Consider the following 15,891-nt stretch of genomic DNA (forward strand, 5'->3'; position numbering starts at 1 on the left):
TCCCAAGAATTATGTGTGAAGTGTGAAAGGAATCCATTTGTGTGATAAATGAGGTATGAAATAGCACCAAAGAGTTATGCTGGGGCAAGTAGGTTCATAGCTTTAAAGTTTAAGTAACATTTAAATAGATGAGCTTGAAATATTGTTTTAGGGCTTCCTTTTCACTTTGGTGAATGAGAGATATAATTTAAGGTGGAAAGTGGTTTAAACACATTATACAAGTAATAAAAGGGGGGTAATTTCATCCTATATGCAAGAAATTGCAGTTGATTAATATGGTAAATGACAAGAACTGCCGGTAAGACAATTTGCTCGACTTCTCAGTGCTTGACAGTAAGGAAAAGGATGTAACTCTAAAAAGGTAATTCAGAGTTATTGAACCTGTACCCACTATGTAAGATTATCACAAAGAATAAATGTGTGAAGTTTCAACCCATTCCTTTCAGCAGTTTTAGAGATACCAACTTGCACATATAAAACTTAACCAAAGTGTTGCCCCAACACCAAAGCCAGGGTGAGAAAAAAAGCTCTCCCTATTCTTTTTATAGTCGGGCTAAAAATAGAAACAAAGATTGAACAGTCAAATCAAACATACAAATTAAAATTGCTTCAATTTTTATTCACTTTTTATAAAAACAAAATAAAATATGCAGACACAGTCACTTTAAAGTATTGTTTAAATATTGCACAAACATATTTCCTATTTTCGAGATATCGTCTACAGGATGCATTTTAGTATATGTAATAAACTGTCGTCTGCTTCGCTGAAGTTCAGCCAGTGTAAACGGTCTGCAGAGATTTAACTGTGGTTTTGGTTAAGGAAAATAAAGTACATGACCAACGTTAAAGCAGCATGCCTCTAGATTCATGCAAATTTTCATGAAAATTTTGAAAAATACTGTAAAGTGAACAAAGACATGAGTTTATACAGTTAAAATGGCTCTTACAATCTACGTACATTACCAAAAAAAAAAAAGCCCAAAACATGCAAAAAAAGCCCTCACTGTGTAGAAACGCAGTAGAAATATTATTATGGTGATAATTACAGAAAAAAATATCACACAAAAATGTTTATTATTACTTGAATCTAGAATCTTTTTACTTTTTCTTAAAGTCTTAGTACTTTTTACTTAACCCTTTCCCCCATGAGCATATCGTGAAAAATGGCCATTTTAACTGAAAAGCCTCCTCTTACAAGTTCAAACTGCTATGAAACAATGAAAAATGCTTCAATACTAATCAAACTTGGCACAAATGTTGACTGGACCATTGCCTTTGTAACGACATGCTCAGTCTTAAATTTCCTGTTACCATGGCAACGAGGGGACATCTCAAAATTGCCAAAAATCACTATTTTGCCTCGATTTTTTCCATCAAAATTTATTTCAAAGTGCTGCAACTTCTCAATGGATTGAGATAGAGTCAAAGGCTTTTCAGCGTTGGTTAAACGTTACTTTATGATCAACCTGGGGTCATTTTAAGCCTCTCACAAGTCCAAAATTTTCTTGGCGATGAGGGGGACTCCGCCCCCCTTCAAACCCCCCAAACAGAAGGGGGCACATCCCCCTTCTGGCAACCCCCTGATGTATTATTTGGATGGGGGACGGCGCCGAAAAAATGGTCACTTTTTTTAACAACATTTCTCAAACGAAAAACAGTGTTTGGGGTCTAAATAGGACATTTTTTCACTGTTTGAGGCCTCAAAAGGGGGGGGGGGGCAAAAAGCCGTCGAAACACGCTTATATAAGGGAAAAGGTTAACAAAAAATGATGAAAAACTTTGGAATCACCCAAAATCTAGTTTTTCCATGTTAACATGTGGTCTTTTACCTAATTTTGGTGAAAAATTGTTGTTTTGTAACATTTATATTTTTTTAGTTAACCCTTTCCCCCATGAGCATATCGTGAAAAATGGCCATTTTCTCTGAAAAGCCTCCTCTTACAAGTTCAAACTGCTATGAAACTATGAAAAAGGCTTCAATACTAATCAAACTTGGCACAAATGTTGACTGGACCATTGCCTTTGTAACGACATGCTCAGTCTTAAATTTCCTGTTACCATGGCAACGAAGGGACATCTCAAAATTGCCAAAAATCACTTTTTTGCCTCGATTTTTTCCATCAAAATTTATTTCAAAGTGCTGCAACTTCTCAAGGGATTGAGATAGAGTCAAAGGCTTTTCAGCGTTGGTTACACGTTACTTTATGATCAACCTGGGGTCATTTTAAGCCTCTCACAAGTCCAAAATTTTCTTGGCGATGAGGGGGACTCCGCCCCCCTTCAAACCCCCCAAACAGAAGGGGGCACATCCCCCTTCTGGCAACCCCCTGATGTATTATTTGGATGGGGGACGGCGCCGAAAAAATGGTCACTTTTTTTAACAACATTTCTCAAACGAAAAACAGTGTTTTGGGTCTAAATAGGACATTTTTTCACTGTTTGAGGCCTCAAAAAGGGGGGGGGGGGGGGCAAAAAGCCGTCGAAACACGCTTATATAAGGGAAAAGGTTAACAAAAAATGATGAAAAACCTTGGAATCACCCAAAATCTAGTTTTTCCATGTTAACATGTGGTCTTTTACATAAATTTGGTGAAAAATTGTTGTTTTGTAACATTTATAAATTTTTTAGTTAACCCTTTCCCCCATGAGCATATTGTGAAAAATGGCCATTTTCACTGAAAAGCCTCCTCTTACAAGTTCAAACTGCTATGAAACTATGAAAAATGCTTCAATACTAATCAAACTTGGCACAAATGTTGACTGGACCATTGCCTTTGTAACGACATGCTCAGTCTTAAATTTCCTGTTACCATGGCAACGAGGGGACATCTCAAAATTGCCAAAAATCACTTTTTTGCCTCGATTTTTTCCATCAAAATTTATTTCAAAGTGCTGCAACTTCTCAATGGATTGAGATAGAGTCAAAGGCTTTTCAGCGTTGGTTACACGTTACCTTTATGATCAACCTGGGGTCATTTTAAGCCTCTCACAAGTCCAAAATTTTCTTGGCGATGAGGGGGACTCCGCCCCCCTTCAAACCCCCCAAACAGAAGGGGGCACATCCCCCTTCTGGCAACCCCCTGATGTATTATTTGGATGGGGGACGGCGCCGAAAAAATGGTCACTTTTTTTAACAACATTTCTTAATCGAAAAACAGTGTTTGGGGTCTAAATAGGACATTTTTTCACTGTTTGAGGCCTCAAAAGGGGGGGGGGGGCAAAAAGCCGTCGAAACACGCTTGTATAAGGGAAAAGGTTAACAAAAAATGATGAAAAACCTTGGAATCACCCAAAATCTAGTTTTTTCCATGTTAACATGTGGTCTTTTACCTAATTTTGGTGAAAAATTGTTGTTTTGTAACATTTATAATTTTTTTAGTTAACCCTTTCCCCCATGAGCATATTGTGAAAAATGGCCATTTTCACTGAAAAGCCTCCTCTAACAAGTTCAAACTGCTATGAAACTATGAAAAATGCTTCAATACTAATCAAACTTGGCACAAATGTTGACTGGACCATTGCCTTTGTAACGACATGCTCAGTCTTAAATTTCCTGTTACCATGGCAACGAGGGGACATCTCAAAATTGCCAAAAATCACTTTTTTGCCTCGATTTTTTCCATCAAAATTTATTTCAAAGTGCTGCAACTTCTCAATGGATTGAGATAGAGTCAAAGGCTTTTCAGCGTTGGTTACACGTTACTTTATGATCAACCTGGGGTCATTTTAAGCCTCTCACAAGTCCAAAATTTTCTTGGCGATGAGGGGGACTCCGCCCCCCTTCAAACCCCCCAAACAGAAGGGGGCACATCCCCCTTCTGGCAACCCCCTGATGTATTATTTGGATGGGGGACGGCGCCGAAAAAATGGTCACTTTTTTTAACAACATTTCTCAAACGAAAAACAGTGTTTGGGTCTAAATAGGACATTTTTTCACTGTTTGAGGCCTCAAAAGGGGGGGGGGGGGCAAAAAGCCGTCGAAACACGCTTATATAAGGGAAAAGGTTAACAAAAAATGATGAAAAACCTTGGAATCACCCAAAATCTAGTTTTTCCATGTTAACATGTGGTCTTTTACCTAATTTTGGTGAAAAATTGTTGTTTTGTAACATTTATAATTTTTTTAGTTAACCCTTTCCCCCATGAGCATATTGTGAAAAATGGCCATTTTAACTGAAAAGCCTCCTCTTACAAGTTCAAACTGCTATGAAACTATGAAAAATGCTTCAATACTAATCAAACTTGGCACAAATGTTGACTGGACCATTGCCTTTGTAACGACATGCTCAGTCTTAAATTTCCTGTTACCATGGCAACGAGGGGACATCTCAAAATTGCCAAAAATCACTTTTTTGCCTCGATTTTTTCCATCAAAATTTATTTCAAAGTGCTGCAACTTCTCAAGGGATTGAGATAGAGTCAAAGGCTTTTCAGCGTTGGTTACACGTTACCTTTATGATCAACCTGGGGTCATTTTAAGCCTCTCACAAGTCCAAAATTTTCTTGGCGATGAGGGGGACTCCGCCCCCCTTCAAACCCCCAAACAGAAGGGGGCACATCCCCCTTCTGGCAACCCCCTGATGTATTATTTGGATGGGGGACGGCGCCGAAAAAATGGTCACTTTTTTTTAACAACATTTCTCAAACGAAAAACAGTGTTTGGGTCTAAATAGGACATTTTTTCACTGTTTGAGGCCTCAAAAGGGGGGGGGGGGCAAAAAGCCGTCGAAACACGCTTATATAAGGGAAAAGGTTAACAAAAAATGATGAAAAACCTTGGAATCACCCAAAATCTAGTTTTTCCATGTTAACATGTGGTCTTTTACCTTATTTTGGTGAAAAATTGTTGTTTTGTAACATTTATAATTTTTTTAGTTAACCCTTTCCCCCATGAGCATATTGTGAAAAATGGCCATTTTAACTGAAAAGCCTCCTGTTACAAGTTCAAACTGCTATGAAACTATGAAAAATGCTTCAATACTAATCAAACTTGGCACAAATGTTGACTGGACCATTGCCTTTGTAACGACATGCTCAGTCTTAAATTTCCTGTTACCATGGCAACGAGGGGACATCTCAAAATTGCCAAAAATCACTTTTTTGCCTCGATTTTTTCCATCAAAATTTATTTCAAAGTGCTGCAACTTCTCAATGGATTGAGATAGAGTCAAAGGCTTTTCAGCGTTGGTTACACGTTACTTTATGATCAACCTGGGGTCATTTTAAGCCTCTCACAAGTCCAAAATTTTCTTGGCGATGAGGGGGACTCCGCCCCCCTTCAAACCCCCCAAACAGAAGGGGGCACATCCCCCTTCTGGCAACCCCCTGATGTATTATTTGGATGGGGGACGGCGCCGAAAAAATGGTCACTTTTTTTAACAACATTTCTCAAACGAAAAACAGTGTTTGGGGTCTAAATAGGACATTTTTTCACTGTTTGAGGCCTCAAAAGGGGGGGGGGGGCAAAAAGCCGTCGAAACACGCTTATATAAGGGAAAAGGTTAAATTTAATTTTGTTCAAATATATTGGCTTATCTGGAGGCCTGCAGCTTTAAAGTTTTCATGGCAACAACTATGGTAATGTAGCAATAACTACTTTTTTCCTTGAAAAAGTCAAGCTAAAAATTTTCCGACTCCCTCCAAAAATAAAAAGACAGACAGAAATAGATATGATATTTGACCTATCAAACTACTCCCATGAAATTTTAATTTATAACAAACTTGAAGACATAGTAGCTGTTGCCACACAATCAGATGTTAATCATAATAAAGAACTCTAATACTGCATGATATTCACTAAGAAAAACAACCTAGTTTTGCTGTTTTGACTGGAGTCTGCAAGACTGACAACACTCATCTTACAACTTCATAATACAAGAATGAATCAAGCAAAATCAATTATCCCTAATATCTGCATTACCAAGGTTGTCTCACAGCCTGTACGGGCAAGTGAAATTTTTCCAGAAATTACTTCATAAGTATCATACAGACAAGTTAATAAATGATTCAGATAAGACGACTAAGTCATAATCACATTTTGCCGTCCCTGCTGCACATGACGTTCACAACGAAGGAACAATTCATAGTAAATCTATTGGTTTTTGACCCTTTATCAGTTTTCCATGACCACTGTAAAGATTTGTGTTACAGTGTTAAATTTCCGGTGAATTCCAGGAGTAATTGTCAACACAAACATTACAAATAACCAGCAGTCTGATCAGGAGCCATACTGTTCGCTTACAGACCCAATAACAAGTAAAGAAACTGATAGCGAACAGCATGGATCCTGATCAGACTGCGCGGATGCGCAGGCTGGTCTGGATCCACGCTGGTCGCAAACCAATAATGTTGGTTTTGTCGTGACGCAGCTCATTTATTCTTCAGTGTCAATGACCATTGTAAGATTATGTGTGATGTTTCCAATGTATACCATGAGCAGTTATGTCAACACAAATGACCAGTAGGTCTTGGATAACCCATTTTTTCTTCAAAATGCCAAAGATAAACGGCAAATGTAGAACATTGTATATAAAAGGATACTTTATCTGTAGAACTAGGTATACTGATTTTGTCTCCAGGTACAAATGTCTTTAATGCAGCTATTATCACTTGTACTATTTCTGTGGTAACTCTGTCTAATTCATACAGGAAATTAGTTGATGAGAGGGGTTGCTGTAAACAAAAAATACAAAAAACTTCTTAAGAAAGGTACTCAAATTCCAGGCTCCGAGACTATAAAGAAATTCTCCAGGCTCATACTCAAATCTCGGGTATATGATTGGTCATAAACTGTCATAGAATGTACAATGACCAATGAAAATCCTGAAATTTGAGACAAAGCTCAGAAAAAAAATTTATAATCTAGAGGCCAGGTTACGACACACTATACTGAGAATTATCCTTATCACATAAGCTCCGCAAAGTTGGGGCAATTTAAGCCTGAATATAAATTTGTTAAGAGCAGTCAAAAATAATCTTTCAGATAGGTAAGACATCCATTCATGACAATTGTCCTAAACACTCCTTCAAATGTATAAAATCAGTGCAAACAATTTAACCATTTAGTTGTACAAATTTCAATATATCTTAAATATATTTATCTAAAAGATTCTGTGTTTGAGTGGTAACAGTCTTGGACCTCAAACCACTTGCCTATCACCGCAGTAAGTTCAAAAACCTGCCAAGGAATTTGGATTCCTATATATGTGGAAGCAATCCAGCTACCATACAAAAGTCTTGGACATTCAACTCGGGGTGCCTGCTCATGTCTCAGATAATGAATGGTGTGGGGGATGGAAACACCTGAGACCTCCCTCCACCAGTAAAGCTGAAAAGTTGCCATGGTACCGACACTGGGTTGGTGTGACATAAAACCCAACAAAAGCAATAACATCTAGTAAATTCAAAATGATACTGGTAGATGGTACTAACTTAGTCAAACTAACTGATTTAAAATTAAAGAATGAGCAGACTTACCGGTAAAGTTGAGGCATTTTGTGGAGGGGGTTTACGTTTCAGTAATGTATCGGATATCGCCTCTAATGGTAATATATCGTCTTTCTGTACAATAAACAGTGGAGAGTCCCATCTGTTAGAGCCATTCGGTTCCTCAAATCTCATCACTAGCCCATCAAAACTGTCGACAGAAATTTAATAAGATTCTGAACCAACAAAACCAGGTAATTGCAAATTTGTGCCATCAAAATGAGCAGTTTATTGTCCTGTCATAGTGTGCTTAGCTAATGAATTACAAAGGATGCTAGGATATTTACATACACTTATCCTCTTCATCTTATGAATTTTGGCAGCGTGGCCCAGTGGTTAAAGTGTCAGACTAATAATCTTAGGATTGCTAGCCGCATGGGTTCAAACCCCATCCGGGGCAAGCCGTTGTTTCCTTGAGCATGAATCTTTACATTCATTGATCAGTACTGTTTGGTTCCAGGAACATATTTAAGAGTGTTTCAATATGCTTATAGCTTCCAACACAATGGAACTAAAAAATAAATTTGTATAAACTAATGAATTTTCTAATATGGACTTTGTACGACGTCCATTTTTGGACATGTTCATTATCAGTTTTTAGTATTAATTATTATATGAAAATTTATGCAGTTAGGCAGCCAATAAAATTAAGCCTGGTTAGACTTAATTGATAGATCCCTACTCTGACCTTTAATTTGAATAACAATAAATTTACCAACAAACATTGGCACGTATTATTTTGTTACCAAATATGTTGTGGTGAAATTTTTACTGTAACCCATTAATTATAATTAGACAGGTTACGGATCTATGTATAAGTTAATGTTAACATTTGGGTAAAATTGGGTTGAATTCCCAGACAGTGCAGGTCACTTTCGTTATGATTGATCATGAAATCTTTTTCTACCGTCATTCTACTGTACCTCTGCTCTGGTATGTACAGAAGTTTCAGTCCCTTACGAAAGTGAAGGCAACTAGTACTGGTAAACTGCCTGACAGCCTGCCCAGGAACGATGCGTTGGCTTGAACTGAGCTCTGGTAAATTCAATGTGGCTTACTGCCGTGATCCGGAGTGAAAACTATTAACACCAACACCACCATTGTAAAATGACAAAAGAAAACATTAATCCAGCAACTCTTATCTTCTTTTGTTTTTATTTTTTTATAACTGAAACATAACAGGGATAATGAAGGCTTTTCTTACTTCTAAATTCTTGCAAGGTTAAAGGGCATTTCAGCATGAAATTGCCTTACATTGACTGTAATATTTTAACTATTATAATAAATTATTATCTTTTTTTATATACCGTAACTTACATTTCCTGAGAATACTGTTCTGATGGGTCTCTTTGGAGATTCCATTGTGAAGCTGTTACTGAATCTGTGTTACAGTGTATCTGTGAAAAAAGAAAATACATATTGCTCTGTGTTACATTGTATACGTGAAAAAACATCGCTCTGTGTTACTGTGTATCTGTGAAAATATATTACTCTGTGTTATAGTGTATCTGTGAAAAAAACAGAAAACATATAGCTCTATGTTACAGTGTATCTGTAGAAAAAAAAACAACATAATGCTCTGTGTTACAGTGTATTTATCAAGTATAAATGTGAATACTACCCCTGTGGTCCAGAGTATATGTAAAACTTAACATAGTGGGACTTTTGACATACATGTAATATACAGACTCAGAATAATAAATTTCGAGGGCTTGGTGCAAAGGGTAACTAACTCTAATGACAAAAAGAAGAAATTACAACCCTTTCACACCAAGCAGTCTTACTGTTTTAAAATATATCAATTAAAAACACTACAACTTAAACCCTAATGTTTTGTTTTGTTTGCTTGTTTCATTTACGCCTTTTCCCAACAGTATTTCAGTCAAATAGGCGGGTAGTTTCCTAACCATCGTTCCTGGAGAGTTACACCAGTACTTGACAACCTTCCTCCGTGCTAAACTACCAAAGCATCTCCCGGGGATCGAACCCACGCCAGAGAGGTAACTGGATTAGAAGTCATCGACTCTAACCCCTCGACCACGGAGGCGGTTACTTAAACCCTAACACTCACTCTGTGTTACAGAGTGTTTGTAAAGTATAATTATTTCCATGTGGTGTAACAGTATTGTACATCATACCAGTGAAGTGATCAGCAGAGTTGCACAGACCTTGCTTTATTCCCATATTTGGAATGATTGATCATTATTGTTTACTGTAAACATAAAGATATATTTCATTTCGAACATCAAAATTTCATCCCCAAAAATATTCTTTTAAGACTGAGAAATCCAATCACAGTGACACTGTGACAACTGTCCTTGTTTAAAGAGATTAAAAGTTCTTTGGTTACTGGTATCACCAAAATTTCTGATATTCAGTCTATTCGGATCAAATTTCTATAAAATATTTCAACCAGTACTGACTACCACTGCCACTTGAGGAATGTATTAATCAAAACAACAACAACAAAAACAATACTCTGACTGATTAAAATCAGACTGTTTCTTACCATCAACCTTGACATGCATACATGTTGAGAATATAAAGTGACCTTGACCTATCACAGGGCATATAAGAATTGTGGCAATAAAGGAAACAGCAGGTAGTATATTCATTAAGGATGTCACGGTAAGAAAATATGCTATCCGTTTAAATGGCGACCTAATAACCGTGTTAAACTTTTATTAAAAGTTTTAAACGACTGTACAAATAAAATCCTTAGATTTTAAACATTGACTTTGTTTTTTTATGACAGAATATGACATTTTGTTCTTATTTTGTTGAACTCAAAATAATACATATCCAATAATTATATACATGTAGTAACTATTTTCCATTATCTTTGCACCATACTCCAGCATATCAGAAAAAATTACAATGTTGAGTAAAACTAAAATACAAAGAAATTGTTTTATCTTGTTATAAAACACTAAGGTAATATTTAGAATCAATTTAATACTTTTTCACCTCTTTGTCAAAAACTAATCGCAGTTTGAAATTTCTAACCAGTTTTCGGCTAAAAACTGACTGTACCCGTTTTAATGGATTAACGTGACACTGACCCCTAGTATTCATTAAGGGTGTTTTCACTAGCCATGAAATCCTGAGGGTCATTTTGACTAAGTTTTTAACTGACTACAAGGGAAAATCCCCATGATTTTTTAAACAAAATTTGACCCTCAAGTATAATAATCCTGAGGGTCAAAAAATCAGGCCTTTGGAAATTTGAAGGATCAAGGGTCATTTCAAGGGTCAAATGGACACCCTGATTCAAAACTGTATACTTACCAAACATTGTGTGGTTTGTGACTCCTTTGTAACACAATATACTCATTATCGAAAACCTGAAATTAAAAGAGAAAATTTATAAAAAAATAAAATTATATCATAATATTATCAATAATAGGTAATTAACTCATAAATTAAACTAAATAACTCATATATTGATATATGCTAAAACTATTATGTCATAATTATGAAAATATTAAAAATTATGAAAACCAGTTACAAAGATAAAATAAATTGGAAGTACCCGCTGTACCTACATGTATTTGAGCTTGTGCAATATTGTTTATCAACTTTCACCCGCAAATATTGACCTTATGATTAACTGAACAATTGAAGAATAGCCAAAGCCATCAAAAACAGAATTTTGGCACTTCAAACTTTTTACAGTTTCTATACCAACTTTTATATATTCAAGAGTCTAAAATAGTGATGCTGGCTGTCTTTATCCAAACACCTGTAAAATAATTTTTCATAGAATATATGTATTTGCAATCATTAAATGAAAAATCAAAATTGAAAAATAAGTTTGCTTTAATTTTAAAATTTCAAATGATAAACCAGTACCAATTTAAATTTGATAAATTAACAGTCAAAAATTCATGTATGAGGCTCAAACCCTTAATTACTCATTTGATAATTGACTCCACTTTTATAGTAACTGAATAAAACTTTCAAGCAATTCATAATTGAATCCATCCTCTTAACAATATATGAATGTTTTATACCTTTGTACAGATGATTTCAAATTTCCTCTCACAATCTTTTCTTTCTTGGAATCTGGAAAAGGTCAAAGATTTCTGAATTTAATAATCAATATTCTGTGTAAAGCAGTACAAATTCAACTAAATTAATCATAATATTTTTTATTGAATGAGGTCAAAGATTTTTAATTTCAATGTATGCATGACTGCACATGACAAAATACTGAGAGTATGTCGGTAATAGAGTTGCGCCGATAATACAGAGTTAGAGGGGCAGCACGAAATACCCAAATATATCCAAATACACCCAAATATACCCACATATTGCCCAAATATACCAAAATATTGCCTAAATATACCCAAATATTGCCTAAATATACCCAAATATTGCCCAATTATACTAAAAATAAATGTTTTATCCTAAAAAAGTGCTGTTTTTATCATGAATACAATATACATTTTCACTAAGATATAATCAACCACACCCAAATATACATTTCCCTATCATTGTGTTTTGAACCAAAATACAGTCTAAATGTACACCATTAAAGCTATTTTTTTTTAAAGGGAAAGACAAGGTTAGAATAAAAACTTGATTTCAGAAAAAGTATACTATAAATAATAAATCTGCAAATTTTCTGCCGCCAAATAATAATATTAAACGAATGATAACAAAATTTAAATCAATAAATCATCGATTTCTACAAAATCAGTAAGCGCGGCCATGTTTGTGTATTGGCCGTATAAAAACAGGTGCGCGTGATGTCATTTCCCCACATCTTTAGTTTTATGATAAATCTAGTTGAACATAAGGAAATATTAATATAATAAAGTATTGATTAGACAATTAAATTTTCACAGAAGGTAGAGAGGATATTTTTTTATGGTTCAAAATACGTAACAATATCATAACAAAAATGAATAAATAAAGAAACAAAAAAAATCAACGTCTATACCCGTCGCACCACTGCACTTCAGGCCAGTGATGCCCGTTACTCCAAACAATGCTTTGTTCATTGAAGTCTCATCTTAATGTAATTAAACAATATTTCACAGATTTAATAAATACACATGTTATTATTTAACAAAATTTCACAATAAAAAAATGCAATTAAATAAACGAACGCACCAACGAATAATTGGCTGTTAATTATTGAAGCGGCGAATTATCTTATTATAAAAATCCTACTAAAAACGTGTTTCTTAATAGTAATGTAATTAATTTTTTGCATGTTGATTCTGACTGTTCAAATTTAAAAAGGTGTGAACAATGTTATAATTGATGGTCACATTTCAAAAATATAAGTAACTCTTTTGAAAAGTAAATTTTTAACATGTTGTCAACGTATGAGCTGCCGGCGTAATCGTAGCCTAATATGAAATGCAGGCAAAACATTTTTATTGGCTCTCAAAAATCTAATTTGCATAATTTATTCAAACACAACTGCTGGTTCTTTCTACTTATGTCTAATACTGGTGCATTGTCCATTTTAATTTGATTCCTTATTTGCACCTACTGTTCCCTGTCAACACTGTGTACTGACGATTTTTATTGTCCTTGTATGCCTCTGTGCCGAACAGACCTTTTGATCATGCACAATGTTGCCCCTGATTGGTTAATTACCCTTGTCAAAATATTCTAATGACGAAATAGACATCTATTTTTTTTACGCTTGATCGGTGGACCTGAATAGCCCAGGGAGAAAATTAAGTGCCACACCGTCGAATTATGCTGGTAAATGACAGCGCATGCATAAAATGCAACATGAGCACTTTTTTAGAAGCAACCAACTTATCATTTTAAATATTGAAAGTAGATTTATGTAATTTTTTTTTTTTTTAATTGGATTAAATTTACTAAGGGGTAGTAGCAGTAAATACGCCGTAATCTGTGTGGGAAAGGAATTGGGTAAGTAGATAAGCGTGGAAAAAATGTTATAGGGAACTGGAAATAAACCCGAGAATACTGCGTACATTGTAATAACAGGGGAATGGGCAATCTTTTGCTGTTAGGGTACCAGTTTTGACTGGTGCCTAAAATAACCTAACGGGGCAAGTTTTGTTTTCTTACGATATTATCTCTGGCTGCCGATTTTCCTGCGCCATTTCTCACCATTCTCATTTTTAGTGTCAATGGCGGAAAAAATCACGTCCTCAGTAGAATCTTTTTGCATATTGATTAGTTGATATTTTAATCTGAAAAAAAGATACATGACCGGCGATGTACCCTATTCGGACAGCTTGTCTAGCGAAAATTAAGTACAAAAAAAAAGAGTATATCGTCAATTCATAGTACCCCAATTAAATTAATGGTTTATCTTTGAAAAATTAAGCAGTTCATTGCTTAAATCATGTGGTGGGATCATCATCAAGCTTGAAAATCGGACAAATGATAATTAATTGTCGCGGCGTCTTCAATTAATTAATTAAAGCAATTCAGTTCCATTATGATGTTTTCATAAATAATATATAATGTACGCAATAAAGATTAATAAGTTCTTCACCAAGATATATATTTCAGTTGTACCAGCGTGTACAACTAACAGGAAGTTGGGTGTAACACGTCACAATCTCGGTCTCGTCTGTCTCGCGAGAATGACAGAACGCCAAAATGGCGGCGCCCATGAACTTATTTCTCAAGTAAAAAGTAGTGTGTTAAAACACGAATTTCTCACTTATAGGGTTGATGTCAACAGAAAAACTGTCATGGTACCTCTTTTTAAATGATGAATATATATATTAGACAGACATCAATCCATCCATTCCTATTCCTTTAAATAACATGGACACTTGTATATGATATGAAATTTCAACAAAATTACACCTTAAAAATGTAAGTGTAGACAACAAATATCATATTTTGATTTAAAATTGCAAGTACATTCATAAAGAACCTATGTAGTACTAAGATAAGCAAATGTCACAACTTTATTTTCTTACAACATCGTAACTGTCCATTTCAACGGAATAAATGAAAATTATAGCAGGCTAAGTCATATTATATTTAATAAATATTTATTTATTTCTCATTATAATCTATATTTTATCCAAACAAAAATAAATATTGCTATATTTGGGTATATTTGGGTGCATTTGGGTATATTTGGGTATTTCGTGCCGCCGGAGTTAGAGTATAATTTAAAAAACTCAAACTAACAGTTCATGAACAACAGATTTATTTGACCAATCTGCAGTTTTTCCACACTGTTTTACATTTTGTTACCCGTCTGATACATTAATCAATGAAAATTCAAGGTGAGTCAACCATTTTGTCACAAAGGTGATGTAAGTCAACTAAGATGATGCCAATCTACTAAGCTTCACTTTTGTTTACCTCACCCCACCCACTTTTTTAAAATTACTCACTCACCGTCGTAAGTTTCATTTCGATTGACACCTATCGTGTGATCACTAATAACAGTCACTTTCTTTTGACAATCATTAGAAAAGTACTTGTCAAGTTCGTTTGCCCTTTTTGACTTCCCGCTGGACGGAAAACCGCACATAAGTATTAATGGCATTTCAGAAACTATCTGCAACCTGCCATTTTACCGGAAGTTGAAATTTAGACTGGCATCCGTTAAAGAATGACCATTAAAGGCCACAAAGGACCTGTGGTGATGGTGCATATCTAGATTTCTATATTAAATTGTTTTGGTAAACTCTTTACTAATGTATTAAATAACCGTCCGAACAAGGGTCGAGAGTCATATGATATTTTGTGTGAAGAGCTGGTTTTAGAAATAAGTATAGTACAAATCATCAAATAATCACTCTGAAAATGTTGGTTAATTTTATTTATCAAGGGGTCTTCTCAAAAATAATATAAGTGGTAATTTTTTGAAAATTTTGCACGATAAAGCAAAGTTATGTGTAAAAGCTGGTAAAATAAGCCTTCAAATTTTTGTTGCAGATAATGCTGGCATAAGACAAGGTGATAATCTTTCATACTGTGTTGTTTTCGTTATTTCTAAATGATCTTGCACAGTTTATGTCTGAAAAATTTGCTGGTCTATATACACTTGATGATGAGAAGGGTTTATTAAGTAATGAGGATTTAGTTGTGTTTATAAACACTTTATGCTCCTGTGCTGATGATATTGTAATTTAAGCAGAAAATGCAGATGAACTTCAGACTGCATTAAATTCTATGCTAAAATATTGTACATAATGTTTGGAATTTAAAAATGAACGTATCTGCAAAAACAAAGGTTGTAATATTTTCTAGGGGAAGGGATGGTATTGAAGATGCACTTCAATTTTCTTTTGATAAAGAGAACTTAGAATTAGTACATGATTTTTCTTATCTAGGTATTCAATTTATGGAAAATGGTAAATTTGCTAAAACTAGAAAACGTCTTATTGACCAAGTGAAGAAAGCTATGTTCTCTCTGATAAAGCTAGAAAAGTGTTACTA

The 15,891-nt window shown here is 34.9% G+C and overlaps 2 protein-coding genes across 2 annotated transcripts; both read right to left on the bottom strand.

Moving 5' to 3' along the window:
* Window positions 1–604: 604 nt before the first annotated feature.
* LOC132755280 (protein KTI12 homolog) lies at window positions 605–10,831 on the bottom strand. The gene is made up of 5 exons (XM_060746122.1): window positions 10,774–10,831; window positions 8,803–8,882; window positions 7,477–7,636; window positions 6,541–6,672; window positions 605–803 (listed from the first exon to the last, which is right to left on the bottom strand). Exons 3-5 carry the CDS (start codon window positions 7,618–7,620, stop codon window positions 660–662), a joined length of 420 nt encoding a protein of 139 aa, XP_060602105.1. The 5' UTR covers window positions 7,621–7,636; window positions 8,803–8,882; window positions 10,774–10,831; the 3' UTR covers window positions 605–659.
* Window positions 10,832–11,175: 344 nt separating this feature from the next.
* On the bottom strand, window positions 11,176–15,032 carry LOC132755281 (protein KTI12 homolog). Its single transcript, XM_060746123.1, has 3 exons — window positions 14,845–15,032; window positions 11,499–11,550; window positions 11,176–11,227 (listed from the first exon to the last, which is right to left on the bottom strand). Exons 1-3 carry the CDS (start codon window positions 14,993–14,995, stop codon window positions 11,176–11,178), a joined length of 255 nt encoding a protein of 84 aa, XP_060602106.1. The 5' UTR covers window positions 14,996–15,032.
* Window positions 15,033–15,891: the final 859 nt, after the last annotated feature.

Source organism: Ruditapes philippinarum, unplaced genomic scaffold (genome assembly GCF_026571515.1).
Source record: "Ruditapes philippinarum isolate M1 unplaced genomic scaffold, ASM2657151v2 ctg7073_1_1_1_1, whole genome shotgun sequence".
NCBI classification, from domain to species: domain Eukaryota; kingdom Metazoa; phylum Mollusca; class Bivalvia; order Venerida; family Veneridae; genus Ruditapes; species Ruditapes philippinarum.